The sequence below is a fragment of the Bufo gargarizans genome, chromosome 6 (genome assembly GCF_014858855.1).
Source record: "Bufo gargarizans isolate SCDJY-AF-19 chromosome 6, ASM1485885v1, whole genome shotgun sequence".
NCBI lineage: Eukaryota > Metazoa > Chordata > Amphibia > Anura > Bufonidae > Bufo > Bufo gargarizans.
In genome coordinates, this window is record NC_058085.1 from 388305154 (window position 1) to 388327104 (window position 21951).

At 51.2% G+C, this 21951-nt stretch overlaps 1 protein-coding gene across 1 annotated transcript in view; it reads right to left on the reverse strand.

The window, feature by feature from the left end:
- The window catches only part of ZMAT4 (zinc finger matrin-type 4), a 357231-nt gene that overhangs the window by 285207 nt on the left and 50073 nt on the right, over nucleotides 1-21951 (reverse strand). Inside the window, exon 3 of the mRNA XM_044299054.1 lies at nucleotides 17985-18144. Coding sequence (XP_044154989.1) covers nucleotides 17985-18144 — 160 coding nt within the window. The remainder of the gene's footprint in view (nucleotides 1-17984; nucleotides 18145-21951) is intronic.

Sequence of the window (21951 nt, forward strand, 5' to 3'; positions counted from 1 at the left end):
TGCTCCCTGATTTCTGTCCTGGCCTAACAGCGACCAGTATCTTCTGCACGGCTGAGGGTTTCCCCCATCCTCTGCCGTGACAGCTAATTGGAGTGAGGTGTCAGCCAACTGGGGTCCAATCAATGAGATGAGATTGGAGGTGTTGGTTACAGCTGCCCTGCCCTATAAAAAACACACACCAGTTCTGGGTTTGCTTTTCACAAGAAGAATTGACCGAAATGAATGATGCCTCACACAAAAGAGCTCTCAGAAGACCTACGATTAAGAATTGTTGACTTGCATAAAGCTGGAAAGGATTATAAAAGTATCTCCAAAAGCCTTTCTGTTCATCAGTCCACGGTAAGACAAATTGTCTATAAATGGAGAAAGTTCAGCACTGCTGCTACTCTCCCTAGGAGTGGCCGTCCTGTAAAGATGACTGCAAGAGCACAGCGCAGACTGCTCAATGAGGTGAAGAAGAATCCTAGAGTGTCAGGTAAAGACTTACAAAAGTCTCTGGCATATGCTAACATCCCTGTTAGCGAATCTACGATACGTAAAACACTAAACAAGAATGGATTTCATGGGAGGATACCACAGAGGAAGCCACTGCTGTCCAAAAAAAACATTGTTGCATGTTTACAGTTTGCACAAGAGCACTGGATGTTCCACAGCAGTACTGGCAAAATATTCTGTGGACAGATTAAACCAAAGTTGAGTTGTTTAGAAGAAACACACAACACTATGTGTGGAGAAAAAGAGGCACAGCACACCAACCTCAAAACCTCATCCCAACTGTGAGGTATGGTGGTGGTGGAGGCATCATGGTTTGGGGCTGCTTTGCTGCGTCGGGGCCTGGAAGGATTGCTATCATCGAAGGAAAAATAAATTCCCAAGTTCATCAAGACATTTTGCAGGAGAACTTAAGGCCATCTGTCCACCAGCTGAAGCTCAACAGAAGATGGGTGTTGCAACAGGACAACGACCCAAAGCATAGAAGTAAATCAACAACAGAATGGCTTAAACAGAAGAAAATACGCCTTCTGGAGTGGCCCAGTCAGAGTCCTGACCTCAACCCGATTGAGATGCTGTGGCATGACCTCAAGAAAGCGATTCACACCAGACATCCCAAGAATATTGCTGAACTGAAACAGTTCTGTAAAGAGGAATGGTCAAGAATTACTCCTGACCGTTGTGCACGTCTGATCTGCAACTACAGGAAACGTTTGGTTGAAGTTATTGCTGCCAAAGGAGGTTCAACCAGTTATTAAATCCAAGGGTTCACAAACTTTTTCCACCTGCACTGTGAATGTTTACATGGTGTGTTCAATAAAAACATGGTAACTAGAGTTGAGCGAACACCTGGATGTTCGGGTTCGAGAAGTTCGGCCAAACTTTCCGGAAATGTTCGGGTTCGGGATCCGAACCCGATCCGAACTTCGTCCCGAACCCGAACCCCATTGAAGTCAATGGGGACCCGAACTTTTCGGCACTAAAACGGCTGTAAAACAGCCCAGGAAAGGGCTAGAGGGCTGCAAAAGGCAGCAACATGTAGGTAAATCCCCTGCAAACAAATGTGGTGTCAAGGAACCATGAACCAGACGTACAACAAGAGATAGTGAAAATAAGAAGGCTTTATTGAAAGTCAAGCCGTAAGGCAAAAGTCCAAGCGTATGGCTAAAACCGAAGCAGGGTCTTGCGAAGCCAGAAGTCGGGAACCAGAAGGGTAGTCAGACGAAGCCTGGATCAGGAACCAGCAGGGTAGTCAGACGAGGCCTGGATCAGGAACCAGCAGGGTAGTCAGACGAAGCCAGGATCAGGAACCAGAAGGGTAGTCAGACGCAGCCAGGATCAGGAACCAGAAGCAGCAGCAGTCTTAGAAGCATGTGAACACAGGAGGACCAAGCAGGGAACTGAAGCCACAGACCTCCTATATATATGAGCTGGGCATCCAGCTCCTCCCAGTGGGAAGGAGAAGCCGCAGGGTGGGAGGCTACAAGAAACCCAGAAACCAAGATGGCCGCCAGCACATGTCAAATGAAGGAGGACAGCAAGAAGGTAAGACCATGACATGTGGATAGGGAAATGAATTAAAATAAAAATTAAATAAATAAAAATTAACCAAAATCAATTGGAGAGAGGTCCCATAGCAGAGAATCTGGCTTCCCGTCACCCACCACTGGAACAGTCCATTCTCAGATATTTAGGCCCCGGAACCCAGGCAGAGGAGAGAGGTCCCGTAACAGAGAATCTGGCTTCATGTCAGCAGAGAATTAGTCTGCATGTCATAGCAGAGAATGAGGCTTCACGTCAGCCACCACTGCAACAGTCCATTGGCATATATTTAGGCCCAGCACACAGGCAGAGGAGAGAGGTCCCGTAACAGACAATCTGGCTTCATGTCAGCAGAGAATCAGTCTTCATGTCATAGCAGAGAATCAGGCTTCACGTCAGCCACCACTGCAACAGTCCATTGGCATATATTTAGGCCCAGCACCCAGGCAGAGGAGAGAGGTCCCGTAACAGACAATCTGGCTTCATGTCAGCAGAGAATTAGTCTGCATGTCATAGCAGAGAATGAGGCTTCACGTCAGCCACCACTGCAACAGTCCATTGGCATATATTTAGGCCCAGCACACAGGCAGAGGAGAGAGGTCCCGTAACAGACAATCTGGCTTCATGTCAGCAGAGAATTAGTCTGCATGTCATAGCAGAGAATGAGGCTTCACGTCAGCCACCACTGCAACAGTCCATTGGCATATATTTAGGCCCAGCACACAGGCAGAGGAGAGAGGTCCCGTAACAGACAATCTGGCTTCATGTCAGCAGAGAATCAGTCTGCATGTCATAGCAGAGAATGAGGCTTCACGTCAGCCACCACTGCAACAGTCCATTGGCATATATTTAGGCCCAGCACACAGGCAGAGGAGAGAGGTCCCGTAACAGACAATCTGGCTTCATGTCAGCAGAGAATTAGTCTGCATGTCATAGCAGAGAATGAGGCTTCACGTCAGCCACCACTGCAACAGTCCATTGGCATATATTTAGGCCCAGCACACAGGCAGAGGAGAGAGGTCCCGTAACAGAGAATCTGGCTTCATGTCAGCAGAGAATTAGTCTGCATGTCATAGCAGAGAATGAGGCTTCACGTCAGCCACCACTGCAACAGTCCATTGGCATATATTTAGGCCCAGCACACAGGCAGAGGAGAGAGGTCCCGTAACAGACAATCTGGCTTCATGTCAGTAGAGAATCAGTCTGCATGTCATAGCAGAGAATCAGGCTTCACGTCACCCACCAATGCAACAGTCCATTGTCATAAATTTAGGCCCAGCACACAGGCAGAGGAGAGAGGTCCCGTAACAGACAATCTGGCTTCAGGTCAGCAGAGAATCAGTCTGCATGTCATAGCAGAGAATCAGGCTTCACGTCACCCACCACTGCAACAGTCCATTGGCATATATTTAGGCCCAGCACACAGGCAGAGGAGAGAGGTCCCGTAACAGACAATCTGGCTTCATGTCAGCAGAGAATCAGTCTGCATGTCATAGCAGAGAATCAGGCTTCACGTCACCCACCACTGCAACAGTCCATTGTCATAAATTTAGGCCCAGCACACAGGCAGAGGAGAGAGGTCCCGTAACAGACAATCTGGCTTCATGTCAGCAGAGAATCAGTCTGCATGTCATAGCAGAGAATCAGGCTTCACGTCACCCACCACTGCAACAGTCCATTGGCATATATTTAGGCCCAGCACACAGGCAGAGGAGAGAGGTCCCGTAACATGAAGAGGGCAATGGCAATACGCTCGGTCCACCACACCACCTACCATACCAGAACTACCCTCCTAATCCCATAGAAATAAATACGCAACACCACTGCCTGGATTTAATCGGCCACAGCAGCCGTTTATTAAATAAATACATAACATCATTAACATATAAATTAACCCAGGACGAGGGGAGGTCCTAGAAGCCCCAATAACCTCATAACACCACTAAAACCTGCGTCTCCATCTTGCCCCCAGCCGTTGAACCCAGCTCGGAGGCAGCAACTGATGGACGCGTAGTTAGTTACTACCAGCTCCTCAATGAGAGTCCAGCCCCTCCCGCGGGGCCCTCCCATCCTCAGGTACCACCATCTTCTTCCACTTCAAGGACCTCCCCCGCCTCCACGACTGCCGCGACAAAATAACAAAGGAAACCAACCCAGACCCCCCCATACCCTATCACCAAAGGGCCGGGAGGGTGGGCGTTCGCTTGCCCTGGCCGCACTGTCCTCTCTCTCCCGCCTCTTCCCCTCGCAAGCGTTAGCCACGCCCCCACCCCCTCCCGCTCCCTTGACAACTCGCGCTTAACTGACCCTGTCTCCCACTTAACCCTTACCTCACCTGTCCCTTCACTGCCATCACCTCTTCATGAACGGCCTCCCCCACCGCTGCGCTCCTCGTCCGGCCTGACTTGAAGAGGGCAATGGCAATACGCTCGGTCCACCACACCACCTACCATACCAGAACTACCCTCCTAATCCCATAGAAATAAATACGCAACACCACTGCCTGGATTTAATCGGCCACAGCAGCCGTTTATTAAATAAATACATAACATCATTAACATATAAATTAACCCAGGACGAGGGGAGGTCCTAGAAGCCCCAATAACCTCATAACACCACTAAAACCTGCGTCTCCATCTTGCCCCCAGCCGTTGAACCCAGCTCGGAGGCAGCAACTGATGGACGCGTAGTTAGTTACTACCAGCTCCTCAATGAGAGTCCAGCCCCTCCCGCGGGGCCCTCCCATCCTCAGGTACCACCATCTTCTTCCACTTCAAGGACCTCCCCCGCCTCCACGAACGCGCAGCTTGACCTCCTCAAGCCTGCGCGTCCCTCCACATCCCCAACGCCGTTTCCACACCACTCTGGAGCCCCAGAGACCACAAATCTGTTCCCACCGCATTCAAATGGACCCCATCTGCTCTCCAAAAAGCCCCTTCACCCTTCTCCAGCTCCACATGTCGCACCACCACAGCCCCATTCTTTGCCATAAAACGACCCACCGCCCTGTTCACCTTTATCCGGGCCTTGTTAATGCTGTCCACCGACCGTGCCCCCCTCCAAACCGACCGCGGAACAATGTCCGACCAAACCGTCACTATACCTGGAAACAGCGCCCAAATCCTCAACAAATCGAACTTGACGTCCCTAATCAATTCCCTAAACGGCCTCCTACCCAAATCGTTGCCACCTACATGAAGCACCAACACATCCGGCGGGCGATCCAACCGCGCAAAGCGATGAACCTCCCGCAACACTCCCCCCCACAACATCCCCCGAACCCCTAACCACCGTACCGTAGCTACCTCCGGACTAAAACCCAACTGGCGCCCGCACGGCCGCACATCCGCTCTAACCGCCCCCCAAAAAACATAGGAGTGACCCAAGATCCACACCAAGGCCGCCGCAACACCTGCGAACAACAAAAGAAAAAATTAATTCACACCAACACACCCCCCCCCCTTACACAAACCCCAACCGAACATACGATTTAAACCGCGCCGACTCCCAACGCCCAATTCTCCTAATCCCCTCCTCACTGACCCCCAACCTAGCCGCCTCAGTCGCGGCCCCAATCCGAAACGAATGCCCAGCATATCCTTCCGCCGGCACGCCCAATCCTCTCAAACATTTCTTAAACACTGCCAGAAACTGAAATCTGGACAAAAAGGAACCATCCTCATGCCTAAGAAATGGCAGCGCATCCTTGGTAATCCCCGCACCGTAAGCGCCCGCACACCGCATCGGGCACATACCACAACCCGGGACCGCAAACAACACAAACTGCCGCCCCCTGCCCTCCTGATCCGTTTTTGAACGTCGAATCCGAACCACAACCCTGTCCACCGCTAACTCAACATCATCACACCGCAACCCCCCCGCTCTCCGAACACTGCCACTCACCAACTCCCCTAATCTAAACGCTCCAAAGAACGCTAATGCAAAAGCCGCCCTGAACAACCCCAGCTCCCAACCAGACTTACAAATGATACTTAACTGCACGCCCACCCGCAACAGCAACTCAAAAGACACCGGCTTCCTCTGATCCGGCACCTTGGGCTCCCCCCTGCGCCAACCCTTCAACACCTGCCGTACCAGGAAACCCTTCGTCAAATCAGGCAGCCGCCTCAACCTAAACCCAAAAGCTACCCCTGCCATAAAACGACTCACTTTGGACACTGTCCACCCCTCCCTCTTCAAACAACCCAGCAACTCCAACAGCCTAACCTCCCCGCCCCCAACACTCGTCCCCCTGGTCTCATTCCAACACTCCCAGGTCGTCCACGCCTTACCATACTCCCTCCAAGTACCAGGACTCAGCGAATCCCTCAACAACCCCATCACTTCTCCTCCAGGATCCCCCAGAGCCACGGCGGACACTCCAGACCCTCCTCCTCCGCTTCTGGCGCTAGAAGCCGGAACCGCTCCCACTGCGAACGAGAAAGAGAATCCGCCACTGAATTAGACACACCAGCAACATGCTCCGCCACCACCCAAACATTAATCGACAAACAACGCAACACCAAAAACTGCAAAAGCCGAACCACTGGCGGGGAAGACGCTGACAAACTGTTAATAGCCTGAACCACCCCAAGATTGTCACAATGAAACCGGACCTTCCGATTCCCAAATTTCTCACCCCACAACACTACCGCCATAACAATCGGAAACAGCTCCAACAACGCCAGATTCCTCACCCATCCTCGGGTCACCCATGCCTCCGGCCACCTGCCCGCACACCATTGTCCCTGGCAATAAGCCCCAAACCCCACCCCCCCCGACGCATCTGTATACAATTCGAAATCCACGGAATCACACAACCCCCCCATAACCAGCGTCCGCCCATTATACTGCCCCAAAAATTCCGCCCACACCCTCAAATCCCCCTTTAACTCCTTGCCCAACCGTATGAAGTGATGAGGCGCCGACACCCCCCCCCGTAGCCGCCGACAACCGCCTGCAGAAAATCCTCCCCATCGGCATAATCTGACATGCAAAGTTGAGCTTCCCTAACAACGACTGCAAATCCCGCAACCTGATCTTCTCCTTCCCTATGGCCCGCTCAATACCGCAGCGCAAATCCAGTAACTTATCCTCAGGCAGCCTACACTCCATCCGCTCCGTATCTATGACAATCCCCAAAAAACATAACTCCGTCACCGGACCCACCGTCTTCTCCCGCGCTAACGGCACCCCAAAACGCTCAAAAACCGATTGCAACGTGTGCAACAACAAAGAACAAACCCGCGAATCTGCCGGCCCCAAACACAAGAAGTCGTCCAGGTAATGTATAACTGACGTACAACCCGACACTTCGATCACCACCCACTCCAAAAATGAGCTAAAAGTCTCAAAGTACGCGCACGAGAGAGAGCACCCCATAGGCAAACACCGATCAACAAAATACGCCCCCTCCCAAAAACAGCCCAACAACCCCATGCTCTCCACGTGAACCGGAAGCAGACGAAAAGCCGCCTCAACGTCAACCTTTGCCAACAACGTCCCCCGCCCCCACCTCCTCACCCACCTCACAGCCGCGTCAAAGGAAGTATAGACCACCGAACAAAGCTCAGGATCAATACCGTCATTGACCGACGCACCCTTGGGGTAAGACAAATGATGAATGAGCCGAAACTTATTCGGCTCCTTCTTCGGCACCACCCCCAAAGGAGACACCTTCAGATTCGGAAGCGGTGGCTCCCTAAACGGACCCGCCATCCGCCCCAGCTCAACCTCTCTCCGCAACTTGTCCCCCACCACTCCCCCATGCTCAAGCGCAGACCTAAGGTTCTTGTGAACAACAGGCCCCGCCGCCACCACAGAGGGAATGCGAAAACCAAAACGAAAACCGTCCCCCAACAACCTAGCCGCTTCCCGATCTGGATATCTATCTAGAAACTCCTGCATCACGTCCACCCGCACCGGAGTCAGTCCCTTTTCCAGCCCCCTCACCCCCCCGCTGCCGTCCCCCCTTAAAGCAACGACTAGCTCCATGGGGCCCCCCGCACCCAGTGCATTCATGCTTGAATTTGCACTTCGCCCCAAATCTGCAGTTTCCCTCATTAAAGAGGAAACACAGTCCCTTTGCCGACGCAGCCGCCAACGCTCCCGGAGAGGACCCACCCGGCTCCCCCCGAAAGGACTGCCCAGCCCTAGGCGCCGCCGTCACCCTCAGCCACAGCCCGATGTCCTTGTGATCCCACCGGATATCAGGCCTAACCGCCTTACGCTGCCGGAACTGCTCATCATACCGGAGCCAGCCCACCCCCCCGTAAACCCGATACGCTTCCCCTATGGCGTCCTGATAGCAAAACAGAGCCGAACAGCACTCCGGGGACCGTTCCCCAATGACACTAGCTAAAATGGCAAACGCCTGAAGCCAATTAGCAAATGTGCGCGGAATCAGCCGATGCCGCCGCTTCTCCTCCTCCTCCACCTTCTTACCCTCATCCTTCTTCCCCCTGTCCAAGTTAAACCGTTCCAACGGGAGCAGCGAAAAAATCTCCACATACTCCCCCTTCCATATCTTTTCCCGCACCTCCTGCTTCAAATGAGCCCCCAAAGGGCCCTCAAAGCACACATACACCTCGCCACGCGCCCTGTCATCCAACCTCTGCCCCTCCGCATCCCCCCCAACCTGCGTCTCCACCGACACTGACCCAGCCGCCCCCCCCGACGCCCCAGCCCCCAACCCCGGCAACACTCCCCACCCCTGCAATGGCGACCCCCCTCCGGACCCCAACCCAGACAACCATCCCGCCAGCCCCCCCAACAACTGCCCCAACCCCTTACCTAACTCACCCATGGCCGCCCCACCCCCAGCCCCCCCCACCGGGAAGCCCTGCGCTAAAATGGGTCCCCATGCAATCTCACCAGGCACCACGGGCGCTGTGACTCCCGCTGCCGCTGATCCAGACTCCCGCCGCACCGACACTTCACTGGCGTAGCTCCCGGACGTCGACGGCTGCTCCTCCTGGACGACCCTCTGGACCACACTGGAAGGCCCCCGGGCCGGAACCGCGGCGTCCGTGTCGACGAGGGGACCCTCTACCTCACCGCCTCGATCTTCTCTGGGCCTGCACGGGGAATCCCCTCCATCCCATGCAGCCCGAAGCACCTGGAACTCATCCTGCCGCCGAGTGGACCGCCCGCTGTAAGAAGGCCCAGGCCGGTCCACCGTTCCTGGTCCCGCATCCACCAAGACTGCCGCCGGGAGCGGGGGAGGGGGCGTCCCGCTCCTCTCGGGGCCCCGCCGTGTAGTGGGATTCCTCCCGCGGCGAGGGCGATTCACTGCAGGCCGAGCGGCCGCCCTCCGCCGCGGAGGGTCCGCAGAGGGGCTCCCTACTCGGCGCCGGGCCCGGGGGGTGCTTTCTGGGCTGAGGCGCGCCGGTGGGTGACCCCGCCGCGGCCGTGCCGCCCGTTCAAGAGGGGTAGCCACAGGAGCAGGCAAGACTCCGCACGCACCCACCTGCTCCTGCAGCCAGCCAGGCCCCCGCACCTCCGCCTCTCTCCTCAGCCACTCCAGCAGCTGCTCCACCGACATCCCATGAGACGCCATCTTAACACAGGTCCGCTCCGTTCGCTTGCCCTGGCCGCACTGTCCTCTCTCTCCCGCCTCTTCCCCTCGCAAGCGTTAGCCACGCCCCCACCCCCTCCCGCTCCCTTGACAACTCGCGCTTAACTGACCCTGTCTCCCACTTAACCCTTACCTCACCTGTCCCTTCACTGCCATCACCTCTTCATGAACGGCCTCCCCCACCGCTGCGCTCCTCGTCCGGCCTGACTGACAATCTGGCTTCATGTCAGCAGAGAATTAGTCTGCATGTCATAGCAGAGAATGAGGCTTCACGTCAGCCACCACTGCAACAGTCCATTGGCATATATTTAGGCCCAGCACACAGGCAGAGGAGAGAGGTCCCGTAACAGACAATCTGGCTTCATGTCAGTAGAGAATCAGTCTGCATGTCATAGCAGAGAATCAGGCTTCACGTCACCCACCACTGCAACAGTCCATTGTCATAAATTTAGGCCCAGCACCCAGGCAGAGGAGAGAGGTCCCGTAACAGACAATCTGGCTTCATGTCAGCAGAGAATTAGTCTGCATGTCATAGCAGAGAATGAGGCTTCACGTCACCCACCACTGTAAGAGTCCATTTTCATAAGTTTAGGCCCAGCACCCAGGCAGAGGAGAGAGGTCCCGTAACAGAGGATCTGACTTCATGTCAGCAGAGAATTAGTCTGCATGTCATAGCAGAGAATGAGGCTTCACGTCAGCCACCACTGCAACAGTCCATTGGCATATATTTAGGCCCAGCACCCAGGCAGAGGAGAGAGGTCCCGTAACAGACAATCTGGCTTCATGTCAGCAGAGAATTAGTCTGCATGTCATAGCAGAGAATGAGGCTTCACGTCAGCCACCACTGCAACAGTCCATTGGCATATATTTAGGCCCAGCACCCAGGCAGAGGAGAGAGGTCCCGTAACAGACAATCTGGCTTCATGTCAGCAGAGAATCAGTCTTCATATCATAGCAGAGAATCAGGCTTCACGTCACCCACCACTGCAACAGTCCATTGTCATAAATTTAGGCCCATCACCCAGGCAGAGGAGAGAGGTCCCGTAACAGAGGATCTGGCTTCATGTCAGCAGAGAATCATTCTGCATGTCATAGCAGAGAATCAGGCTTCACGTCACCCAACATTGGAACAGTCCATTGGCATATATTTAGGCCCCGGCACCCAGACACAGGAGAGGTTCATTCAACTTTGGGTAGCCTCGCAATATAATGGTAAAATGAAAATAAAAATAGGATTGAATGAGGAAGTGCCCTGGAGTCCAATAATATATGGTTAAGGGGAGGTAGTTAATGTCTAATCTGGACAAGGGATGGACAGGTCCTGTGGGATCCATGCCTGGTTCATTTTTATGAACGTCAGCTTGTCCACATTGGCTGTAGACAGGCGGCTGCGTTTGTCTGTAATGACGCCCCCTGCCGTGCTGAATACACGTTCAGACAAAACGCTGGCCGCCGGGCAGGCCAGCACCTCCAAGGCATAAAAGGCTAGCTCTGGCCACGTGGACAATTTAGAGACCCAGAAGTTGAATGGGGCCGAACCATCAGTCAGTACGTGGAGGGGTGTGCACATGTACTGTTCCACCATGTTAGTGAAATGTTGCCTCCTGCTAACACGTTGCGTATCAGGTGGTGGTGCAGTTAGCTGTGGCGTGTTGACAAAAGCTTTCCACATCTCTGCCATGCTAACCCTGCCCTCAAAGGAGCTGGCATTGACACAGCTGCCTTGGCGACCTCTTGCTCCTCCTCTGCCTTGGCCTTGGGCTTCCACTTGTTCCCCTGTGACATTTGGGAATGCTCTCAGTAGCGCGTCTACCAACGTGCGCTTGTACTCGCGCATCTTCCTATCACGCTCCAGTGCAGGAAGTAAGGTGGGCACATTGTCTTTGTAGCGTGGATCCAGCAGGGTGGCAACCCAGTAGTCCGCACAGGTTAAAATGTGGGCAACTCTGCTGTCGTTGCGCAGGCACTGCAGCATGTAGTCGCTCATGTGTGCCAGGCTGCCCAGGGGTAAGGACAAGCTGTCCTCTGTGGGAGGCGTATCGTCATCGTCCTGCCTTTCCCCCCAGCCACGCACCAGTGATGGACCCGAGCTGCGTTGGGTGCCACCCCGCTGTGACCATGCTTCATCCTCATCCTCCTCCACCTCCTCCTCATCCTCGTCCTCCTCGTCCTCCAGTAGTGGGCCCTGGCTGGCCACATTTGTACCTGGCCTCTGCTGTTGCCAAAAACCTCCCTCTGAGTCACTTCGAAGAGACTGGCCTGAAAGTGCTAAAAATGACCCCTCTTCCTCCTCCTCCTCCTCCTGGGCCACCTCCTCTTCCATCATCGCCCTAAGTGTTTTCTCAAGGAGACATAGAAGTGGTATTGTAACGCTGATAACGGCGTCATCGCCACTGGCCATGTTGGTGGAGTACTCGAAACAGCGCAACAGGGCACACAGGTCTCGCATGGAGGCCCAGTCATTGGTGGTGAAGTGGTGCTGTTCTGTAGTGCGACTGACCCGTGCGTGCTGCAGCTGAAACTCCACTATGGCCTGCTGCTGCTCGCACAGTCTGTCCAGCATGTGCAAGGTGGAGTTCCACCTGGTGGGCACGTCGCATATGAGGCGGTGAGCGGGAAGGCCGAAGTTACGCTGTAGCGCAGACAGGCGAGCAGCAGCAGGATGTGAACGCCGGAAGCGCGAACAGACGGCCCGCACTTTATGCAGCAGCTCTGACATGTCGGGGTAGTTGTGTATGAACTTCTGCACCACCAAATTCAGCAACCACTCGTCGGTCTGTTGTTCTATACCCCGCCACAACTCCTGTGCGGTGTGGGGCCTGTCCCCCAAACATATGAGTTTCAGAATGGCCTGCTGACGTTTACCCCGGGCTGTGCTGAAGTTGGTGGTGAAGGTGTGTGGCTGACTGGATGAGCAGGTGGAAGAAGAGGAGGAGGAAGCCGAGAAGGAGGAGGTGGCAACAGGAGGCAAAGAATGTTGCCCTGCGATCCTTGGCGGCGGAAGGACGTGCGCCAAACAGCTCTCCGCCTGGGGCCCAGCTGCCACTACATTTACCCAGTGTGCAGTTAGGGAGATATAGCGTCCCTGGCCGTGCTTACTGGTCCACGTATCTGTGGTTAGGTGGACCTTGCCACAGATGGCGTTGCGCAGTGCACACTTGATTTTATCGGATACTTGGTTGTGCAGGGAAGGCACGGCTCTCTTGGAGAAGTAGTGGCGGCTGGGAACAACATACTGTGGGACAGCAAGCGACATGAGCTGTTTGAAGCTGTCTGTGTCCACCAGCCTAAATGACAGCATTTCATAGGCCAGTAGTTTAGAAATGCTGGCATTCAGGGCCAGGGATCGAGGGTGGCTAGGTGGGAATTTACGCTTTCTCTCAAATGTTTGTGAGATGGAGAGCTGAACGCTGGCGTGTGACATGGTTGAGACGCTTGGTGACGGAGGTGGTGGTGGTGGTGTTGGTGGTACATCCCCTGTTTGCTGGGCGGCAGGTGCCAACGTTCCTCCAGAGGCGGAGGAAGAGGCCGAGGCGGCAGCAGCAGAAGAGGCCGAGGCGGCAGCAGCAGAAGAGGTAGCAGGGGGAGCCTGAGTGACTTCCTTGGTTTTAAGGTGTTTACTCCACTGCAGTTCATGCTTTGCATGCAGGTGCCTGGTCATGCAGGTTGTGCTCAGGTTCAGAACGTTAATGCCTCGCTTCAGGCTCTGATGGCACAGCGTGCAAACCACTCGGGTCTTGTCGTCAGCACATTGTTTGAAGAAGTGCCATGCCAGGGAACTCCTTGAAGCTGCCTTTGGGGTGCTCGGTCCCAGATGGCGGCGGTCAGTAGCAGGCGGAGTCTCTTGGCGGCGGGTGTTCTGCTTTTGCCCACTGCTCCCTCTTTTGCTACGCTGTTGGCTCGGTCTCACCACTGCCTCTTCCTCCGAACTGTGAAAGTCAGTGGCACGACCTTCATTCCATGTGGGGTCTAGGACCTCATCGTCCCCTGCATCGTCTTCCACCCAGTCTTGATCCCTGACCTCCTGTTCAGTCTGCACACTGCAGAAAGACGCAGCAGTTGGCACCTGTGTTTCGTCATCATCAGAGACATGCTGAGGTGGTATTCCCATGTCCTCATCATCAGGAAACATAAGTGGTTGTGCGTCAGTGCATTCTATGTCTTTCACCGCTGGGGAAGGGCTAGGTGGATGCCCTTGGGAAACCCTGCCAGCGGAGTCTTCAAACAGCATAAGAGACTGCTGCATAACTTGAGGCTGAGACAGTTTCCCTGGTATGCATGGGGGTGATGTGACAGACTGATGGGGTTGGTTTCCAGGCGCCATCTGTGCGCTTTCTGCAGAAGACTGGGTGGGAGATAATGTGAACGTGCTGGATCCACTGTCGGCCACCCAATTGACTAATGCCTGTACCTGCTCAGGCCTTACCATCCTTAGAACGGCATTGGGCCCCACCATATATCTCTGTAAATTCTGGCGGCTACTGGGACCTGAGGTAGTTGGTACACTAGGACGTGTGGCTGTGGCAGAACGGCCACGTCCTCTCCCAGCACCAGAGGGTCCACTAACACCACCACAACCATGTCCACGTCCGCGTCCCTTACTAGATGTTTTCCTCATTGTTATGGTTCACCACAACAACAAAAATATTATTTGGCCCAATGTATTGTATTCAAATTCAGCGGGATATAAATTTGAGGCCTAGTATTTAGGCGCTGGGTGACAGGTATAGATTTACTGACAGAATTAGACTTGGAAATGCACAGTAGCGTGTGTGTGACGTTATTCTGAATGACCCTATGTGCACCTTGAATATTATATACCCTTTTAGGGATAAATTTCAAATAGCTCTGATATAGCAGAAACCACTAAATTATGAAATTGCTAAATTGGGAATTGTATTTCAACCCAGAATAAAAAATGTGCTTTGACGGACACTAAATAACTTTCCCAGCCACAACAGGACAGCGGTAACGAGAGATTTAGCGGGATATAAATTTGAGGCCTAGTATTTAGGCGCTGGGTGACCGGTATGGATTTAGTGACAGAATTAGACTGGGATATGGCCAAAAAATAACCACACTATTGCTGGTTAAATGCACTTGGTGTGACAGCTTGACCAACCACACTACTGAGGGTTAAATGCACTTGGTGACGGGCGCAGCTTGCCCCTGATGTAGTATATGGCCAAAAAATGAACAGACTATTGCTGGTTAAATGCACTTGGTGTCACAGCTTGACCAACCACACTACTGAGGGTTAAATGCACTTGGTGACGGGCGCAGCTTGCCCCTGATGTAGTATATGGCCAAAAAATGAACAGACTATTGCTGGTTAAATGCACTTGGTGTGATAGCTTGACCAACCACACTACTGAGGGTTAAATGCACTTGGTGACGGGCGCAGCTTGCCCCTGATGTAGTATATGGCCAAAAAATGAACAGACTATTGCTGGTTAAATGCACTTGGTGTGACAGCTTCACCCTGATGTAGGCTTTAGCCAAAAAACAACCACACCATTGAGGGTTAAATGCACTTGGTCGCAGCTTGTGCTGGCGCACCACAAGACACAAAATGTCCGCCGATCACCCCAGAAAAATGTGACTGACAAACGGTCTGGGCAGCCTAAAAACAGTGAGCAATTGAGGATCAGCAGCTCAATGATCCACAGCTGCAGATCGATCAGTTAATCAAGTCCTTTGGAGGAGTTAATCTGCCTAATCTCGCCCTACTGTCGCAGCCGCAACCTCTCCCTACGCTAATCAGAGCAGAGTGATGGGCGGCGCTATGTGACTCCAGCTTAAATAGAGGCTGGGTCACATGGTGCTCTGGCCAATCACAGCCATGCCAATAGTAGGCATGGCTGTGATGGCCTCTTGGGGCAAGTAGTATGACGCTTGTTGATTGGCTGCTTTGCAGCCTTTCAAAAAGCGCCAAGAAAGCGTCACAAAAGCACCAAGAAAGCGACGAACACCGAACCCGGACTTTTACGAAAATGTCCGGGTTCGGGTCCGTGTCACGGACACCCCAAAATTTGGTACGAACCCGAACTATACAGTTCGAGTTCGCTCATCCCTAATGGTAACATGTAATTATTTGTGTGTTATTAGGTTAAGCAGACTGTGATTGTCTGTTGTTGTGACTTAGATGAAGATCAGATCACATTTTATGACTAATTTGTGCAGAAATCCATATCATTCCAAAGGGTTCACATACTTTTTCCTGCAACTGTATGGCACAATCTTGGTTCCGCTGTATATGGTCAATGGAAAGCACCGTCTATATGGTCCCTATTCATTGCTATCTATCCACCGAACATATGTTCATATGTAACTGTATATGTGAATATGTGAGCCCGTGGGTGAGCAGTGATGCTCTGCCTCCAATCCAAAACTTGCTATAGGGCCCTATAAATGTTACTGCCCAGCCTAAATGCCATCTCCATATACAGTATATTGGTAAAGCTTCATTCTTCTCTACACTCCTTTTCTTCTACCGCACTGCCTATATATTCATGAACCAGGAAGATTAGGATGAACTGTATTATTAGGCTAATTTCACAATGTCCGTCACATATATACACTAGGAGGATCTTCTAATGTATACCTATAACTGACACCTCCGATGGAAGGCACTGTATAGGCATATTTAGTGGCATCCATCGTCCATAGACTCCCACTGGAGTATTCATTTTATACTGGATGCCTCTCTATGGCATAGAGCAGTCTACTAACCAGTTCATACCAGCGGGGAAAAAAAATTATATACCGCCAAACAGAGGCCGAATGGGAGCTTATGGACACATCTGATGTATACGGCCGCAGCTTTCATGGAGCATATGCCCGACGTACACTGCAAACGCTTTGTAAAAGTAGCCTGAGGCTCTCCGATACAAAGTGACTGAAAATGGATAAATAAGAGTAAAATATAGCATTATTATCAGTCCGTGACTGCGGTCCATGAGGCCTCCTGAGACAACCCCTTTAAGGAGAATAACATGATTTTAGTGACTTTTCTTTTTTTATGCTACAGTCGATGAAGTCAACGCTGCCCTGAACTCTCGTTGCCTCCATCTGAAATTAGTATTGATAAGCAGCTTGATTTAGTACCAGGTATCCACAGAATTATACAGCGTCCAGGCCAAATGCCCTACTTGGCAAGCGGGCGCATCTTTCATCTCAGCAGGCAGGATAGCTTTCGGCAATCAAGAGTCATGTGCAATCTTGGCTTTCTTGCAATAGCAGTCCTGTTAATGTTAAGGCCCGGAGACAAATCTGCACAGTTCTCCCTGCCAAACGTGGACAAGTCATCTTTACCTTTCTGTCCTATCCTCCAGAGGTAGAGACGTGGGGTGGAATAGCAAAACGCAAGGTCAATTTTACATTACAGGAAATAAAGTAATATGGAAGTGCAACAGCAAAAATAGATACATTGTAACATTGTATTTACATTATACATTGTATACAATGTATCCACTTCCGTTAAGAGCTGATAATCTAGCATTCGCCACTGCTGGTTCGTCAGAAATTTCAGATTACAGGACTACTTTGAGGGGGAGCAGATACAGCAAGGTGATCTAATGGGTCTTAGGGCCAGTGACCTACAAGGGACCCATAGCAAGGATCAAACCAGGCCCCCGACACAGGACACAAGGGATTCCACCTAAACCCCTTTCAATGACCCTTGGGCTATTTTTTCCACCGCTTCATTTGCTAAAGGTTGTTCCTTTAGAGCAGGCATCCTCAAACTGCGGCCTTCCAGCTGTTGCAAAACTACAACTCCCAGCATGCCCGAACAGCCTGACAGGTATCAGCCTACAGCAGGGCATTGTGGGAGTTGTAGTTTTACAACAGCTGGACGGCCGCAGGTTGAGCATGCCTGCTTTAGAGGGTAGAGTCCTGACCAAGTTTTCATCTCCAGTAGAAGAGGGGATAATCCCAACTAGGACTGGGCCCCCTCTTGCCCTGGGCCCCATAGCAGTCGCATGGTCTGCCGCTATGGTAGTTACACCCATATGCAACATAATCCTCTATTTAGTCAAAGGGGTAGTCACATGTTATAAAGTGATGGTATATCGCTAGGATAGGATCACTTTATGATTTATGAGACCCCCACTGATGCTGAGAATAAACCAGCTCTGCGGGGACAGTGCCACCCCAGTCACCTGGCTGTGCGGGGAAGTGCAGCCAGCCAAATTCACAAAATCAATTTTACATTCTGCACACCGTAGCGGACAAGTGCCGGACTAACAGACAGTTTTTGATGATGTGAGTTTACTCACATTTAGAATATTACATTGATATCCATGTACTATTTCATATACTAAAATGAGCGGATGACATGTATTTTGCATTATTGCTGTTCCCTTTCTCTTACCTGCTCGGACAGGAACGTCCACTGATTCTCCGAGCACCAGTTTAACCCTTTTTGCATGAGTCTTCCCCTGATAGTGGGATTCGGCTACAATTGCGGAGGTGAAGAACATATTGCAGAGGGTGCAGCATTTATTTTTGTCCACTTCTGTCTCATCACTTTCCTGTTTAAACCATACAAAAAAAATAAAAATTCTGTCATTACAGTATGTTATACAATATTAATTACAGGCAAATGAAACATAATTAACGTGACCTCGATATGATGAACATTCACACAGCATGATACCTGCAATGGAAGAATTATTTATTTCAGCCCTTGAATGTAGTCAGTGCCAGAGAAGAAGGAAGACATTGATTGATTTTTCAAATGAAGGTAGGTATATATATATTACTTGGGCATTTATGCTGGGCTGTGCAACTAAATGACAGGGTCAAAGGAAAACGCCCCCAAAAAAGGGGTTTAATGCATTGTGTATAAATCTGTATGCAGTGAGCTCCCCCTGGTGGCAGCTGCAGTCAAACAAAATTTCCTTATAGAGGGAGGCAGTGGAAGCAGATTAGTGCCAGTCCCCTTTCAACACAGACCCCAAAGCTGTGCCATGATCTGCCTCTTTGGGGTTATGTGGCATCCAGTAGGTTTGTTCAAAACACGGATATACACCTTACTTGAGTGGAAGATCCTTTCATTTGCCTCTTTCTTATGTATGAGAATTCTTTAGAATATTTCTTTAAAGGGAATCTATCAGTGGTTTTGACCCCTCAAAACTGCTGACAGCGCTATACAGGTGAAGTGGTGAGCAGTGTATAAGAAGTATATCTTTTAATCACTCCTGGAATGGAACCGCAGGTGCCCAGGAGGCAGCTCCTTCATATTAAGTGCCCTCGACTCTCTGTACGGAATAGCTCCAAGATTCAGTGTAAATGTGATCACATCTGGACCTGTCAATCAAAGTGCAGAGGGCACAGCAGTTGCAGTGAGAGCAGGGCCTCTAGGTGAAATGGACACGCCCCGGTTGCTCCTAGAGGCTCATTTGTATATATTAAAAAAAATTTCTCAGCAATGTGGGTACATAGGAACATGGGACCAACACAGATGCCTTCAGCTGGCAGGCGCTGGTCCCTGGTGGCCATCTCTTCTTGGCACCCCAACAGTCATAAGTGAGAGTAAACTTCAGTACTTTCACAACTCCCCAGGCAATACGTATCGACCATGTTGTTTTGCTGTGGCAATCGTGACTTCCAGATGAGTTCACTCTGGTGACAAAGTTAAACTCCAGATTAATGTACCAAGTGCGCTATGCCTGAAAATTGTAGTAGGCATTTGCGCCAAATTTATGATGTATTTGTGCCATTTTTAGGGGGGGTTGTGCAATGCCGAGCAAATTGCATTTACTATGGGTCAGATAGATGTATTCTGGATCAGGCTACATTTTTTAGCTAGATTTATTATTTTGACTTTTTACCCCCAAAAAGTTTCAAGTTTACTCAAGTCCCCTGTTCGCATACAGACTTCTAGAATAAACGAGGTTAGACTTTAGACTTGAAAAATCCATAGGAATTCCGTGCAACAAATGTAACAAATAGCATACAACATTTTGTTGCAAAAATAAAAAAAATTGCAAAAAAAAAAAAAACGCAACCCATGACGAACACTCTAAAAGAATGAGAGCAAAAAGTCACATGTTAAAGGGGTTGTCCAGGCTTTTTCATATTGATGACCTATCCTCAGGATAGGTCATCAATCAGGGCCGTCTTTAATATTGATTGGACCCTGGGCAAAAATTTACTTGGGCCCCCTGGATCCCGCCTTCCCACACCTTAGCAGGCAATCACACCCTCCACCACAACACACACACAAAAAATCCACACATCCGGTAGAGTACAATGAATGACTGTAAATACTTCCAGTTCTGAAGACTCCAGCGGCTCAGGATCAGTGTTCTGGGCAGCTGGTCTCAGGCTGGAAGTGGGCACCGCTCTGCAGGAAGGAGACCAGGGCTCAGCTCACCCTAGTGTTACAGTGCACCCCAGCACCCCACAGTATGCAGTATAGCACCCTATAGTATACAGCACCACACAGTATGCAGTATAGCACCCTATAGTATACAGCAACCCACAAACTATGCAGTATAGCACCCTATAGTATACAGCAACCCACAGTATGCAGTATAGCACCCTATAGTATACAGCACCACACAGTATGCAGTATAGCACCCTATAGTATACAGCAACCCACAAACTATGCAGTATAGCACCCTATAGTATACAGCAACCCACAGTATGCAGTATAGCACCCTATAGTATACAGCACCACACAGTATGCAGTATAGCACCCTATAGTATACAGCAACCCACAAACTATGCAGTATAGCACCCTATAGTATACAGCAACCCACAGTATGCAGTATAGCACCCTATAGTATACAGCACCACACAGTATGCAGTTTAGCACCCCACACTATACAGTACCGCACAGTATATAGTAGAGCAGTATAGCAGCCCGCAGTATACAGCACCTCACAGTATACAACACCTCACAGTATACAACACCTCACTGTGTACAGCACCCCAAACTATACACAATACAGCCCCCCACACTATACAGTACAGCAGTATAGCACTTCACACTATACCGCACCCACAGTATACAGTATACAGACCCCCACAGTATACAGTACAGCAGTATAGCCCCCCACACTATACAGGCCCCCCCACTATACAGCCCCCCCCCACACTATACAGGCCCCCCACACTATACAGCCCCCCCCCCCCACTATACAGGCCCCCCACAGTATACAGCCCACCACACAGTATACAGCCCACCACAGAGTATACAGCCCCAACACAGTATACAGTCCCACACAGTATACAACCCCACAAAATATACAGCCCCCCACAGTATACAGGCCCCCACACAGTATACAGCACCCCACTATACAGTAGTTTAAGGTATATTAACATAACAGCCCCTGTCACCTTTTTCTGATGTAATCTTCACACAAAAAAGATCCACAGTTAACTTCTGCAACACTCCACAGGACCTGTGATGACCTTATAGCCATGTGACCAGTAATTGCTAGGTTACTGGTCACATGGTGATGATGTCATTAAGGTCCTAGATCAAAACTTTAACACAGTACGATCATGATGCCTGGACTCAGTGCCAGCTTGACACCCGGGGCAGTAGCTAGCAGGGCTTAAGAGGCAGCTGTCTTGGGCCCCCCAGGAGCAACTGGGCCCTAGGCAGCTGCCCCTTTTGCCCCTTGGTAAAGACGGCCCTGTCATCAATATCAGATTGGGGGGGGGTCTGACACGCGGCCCTGCCTCATCTGCTGCATGAGGAGACGGCGCGCGCAGTGCACATGTGCCATCTCCGGCACACAGCAGCCGACAGGAAGAGAGAAGAGAGAAGGCACATGTGCACGGCGCGTGCCGTCTCCCCGTACAGCGTGGCGGTCTGATATTGATGAGCTATCCTGAGGACAGCTCATCAACATTAAAAAGCCCGGACAACCCCTTTAACATATTACCCGCTCAGTGTTTCACATGTGTATTTTGTGCTGGAAATTCCTGGGTCACATCCCCGACGATGTCTTCAATAGCAACTGCCGACAGCTTGTAGGTGGTATTTTCGTAGCCAGGTAACACAATTGAAAAACAGAAGCAGGGTCATACAAATCCAAGGTCCACAGGATAGAGGAGAAGTATGACCAGTTGGGTCTGAACGCTGGGACCACCACCGATCGCAAGGACAGGAGTCCCATATCCCCAGTCTATGGGACTACTAAGCACAACTGCTGTAAAATGTATGGTGCTGTGCTTGGCGAGCTGAGAGAAGGCTGTGGCGCTAATACAAGCAGCTGATCGGCAGGAGTCCCGGGTGTCAGACCCCCACCGATCAGATACTGATGACCTATCTAGAGGATAGATCATCGGTATAAAAGTTTCGGAAAAAACTCTTTAAACTG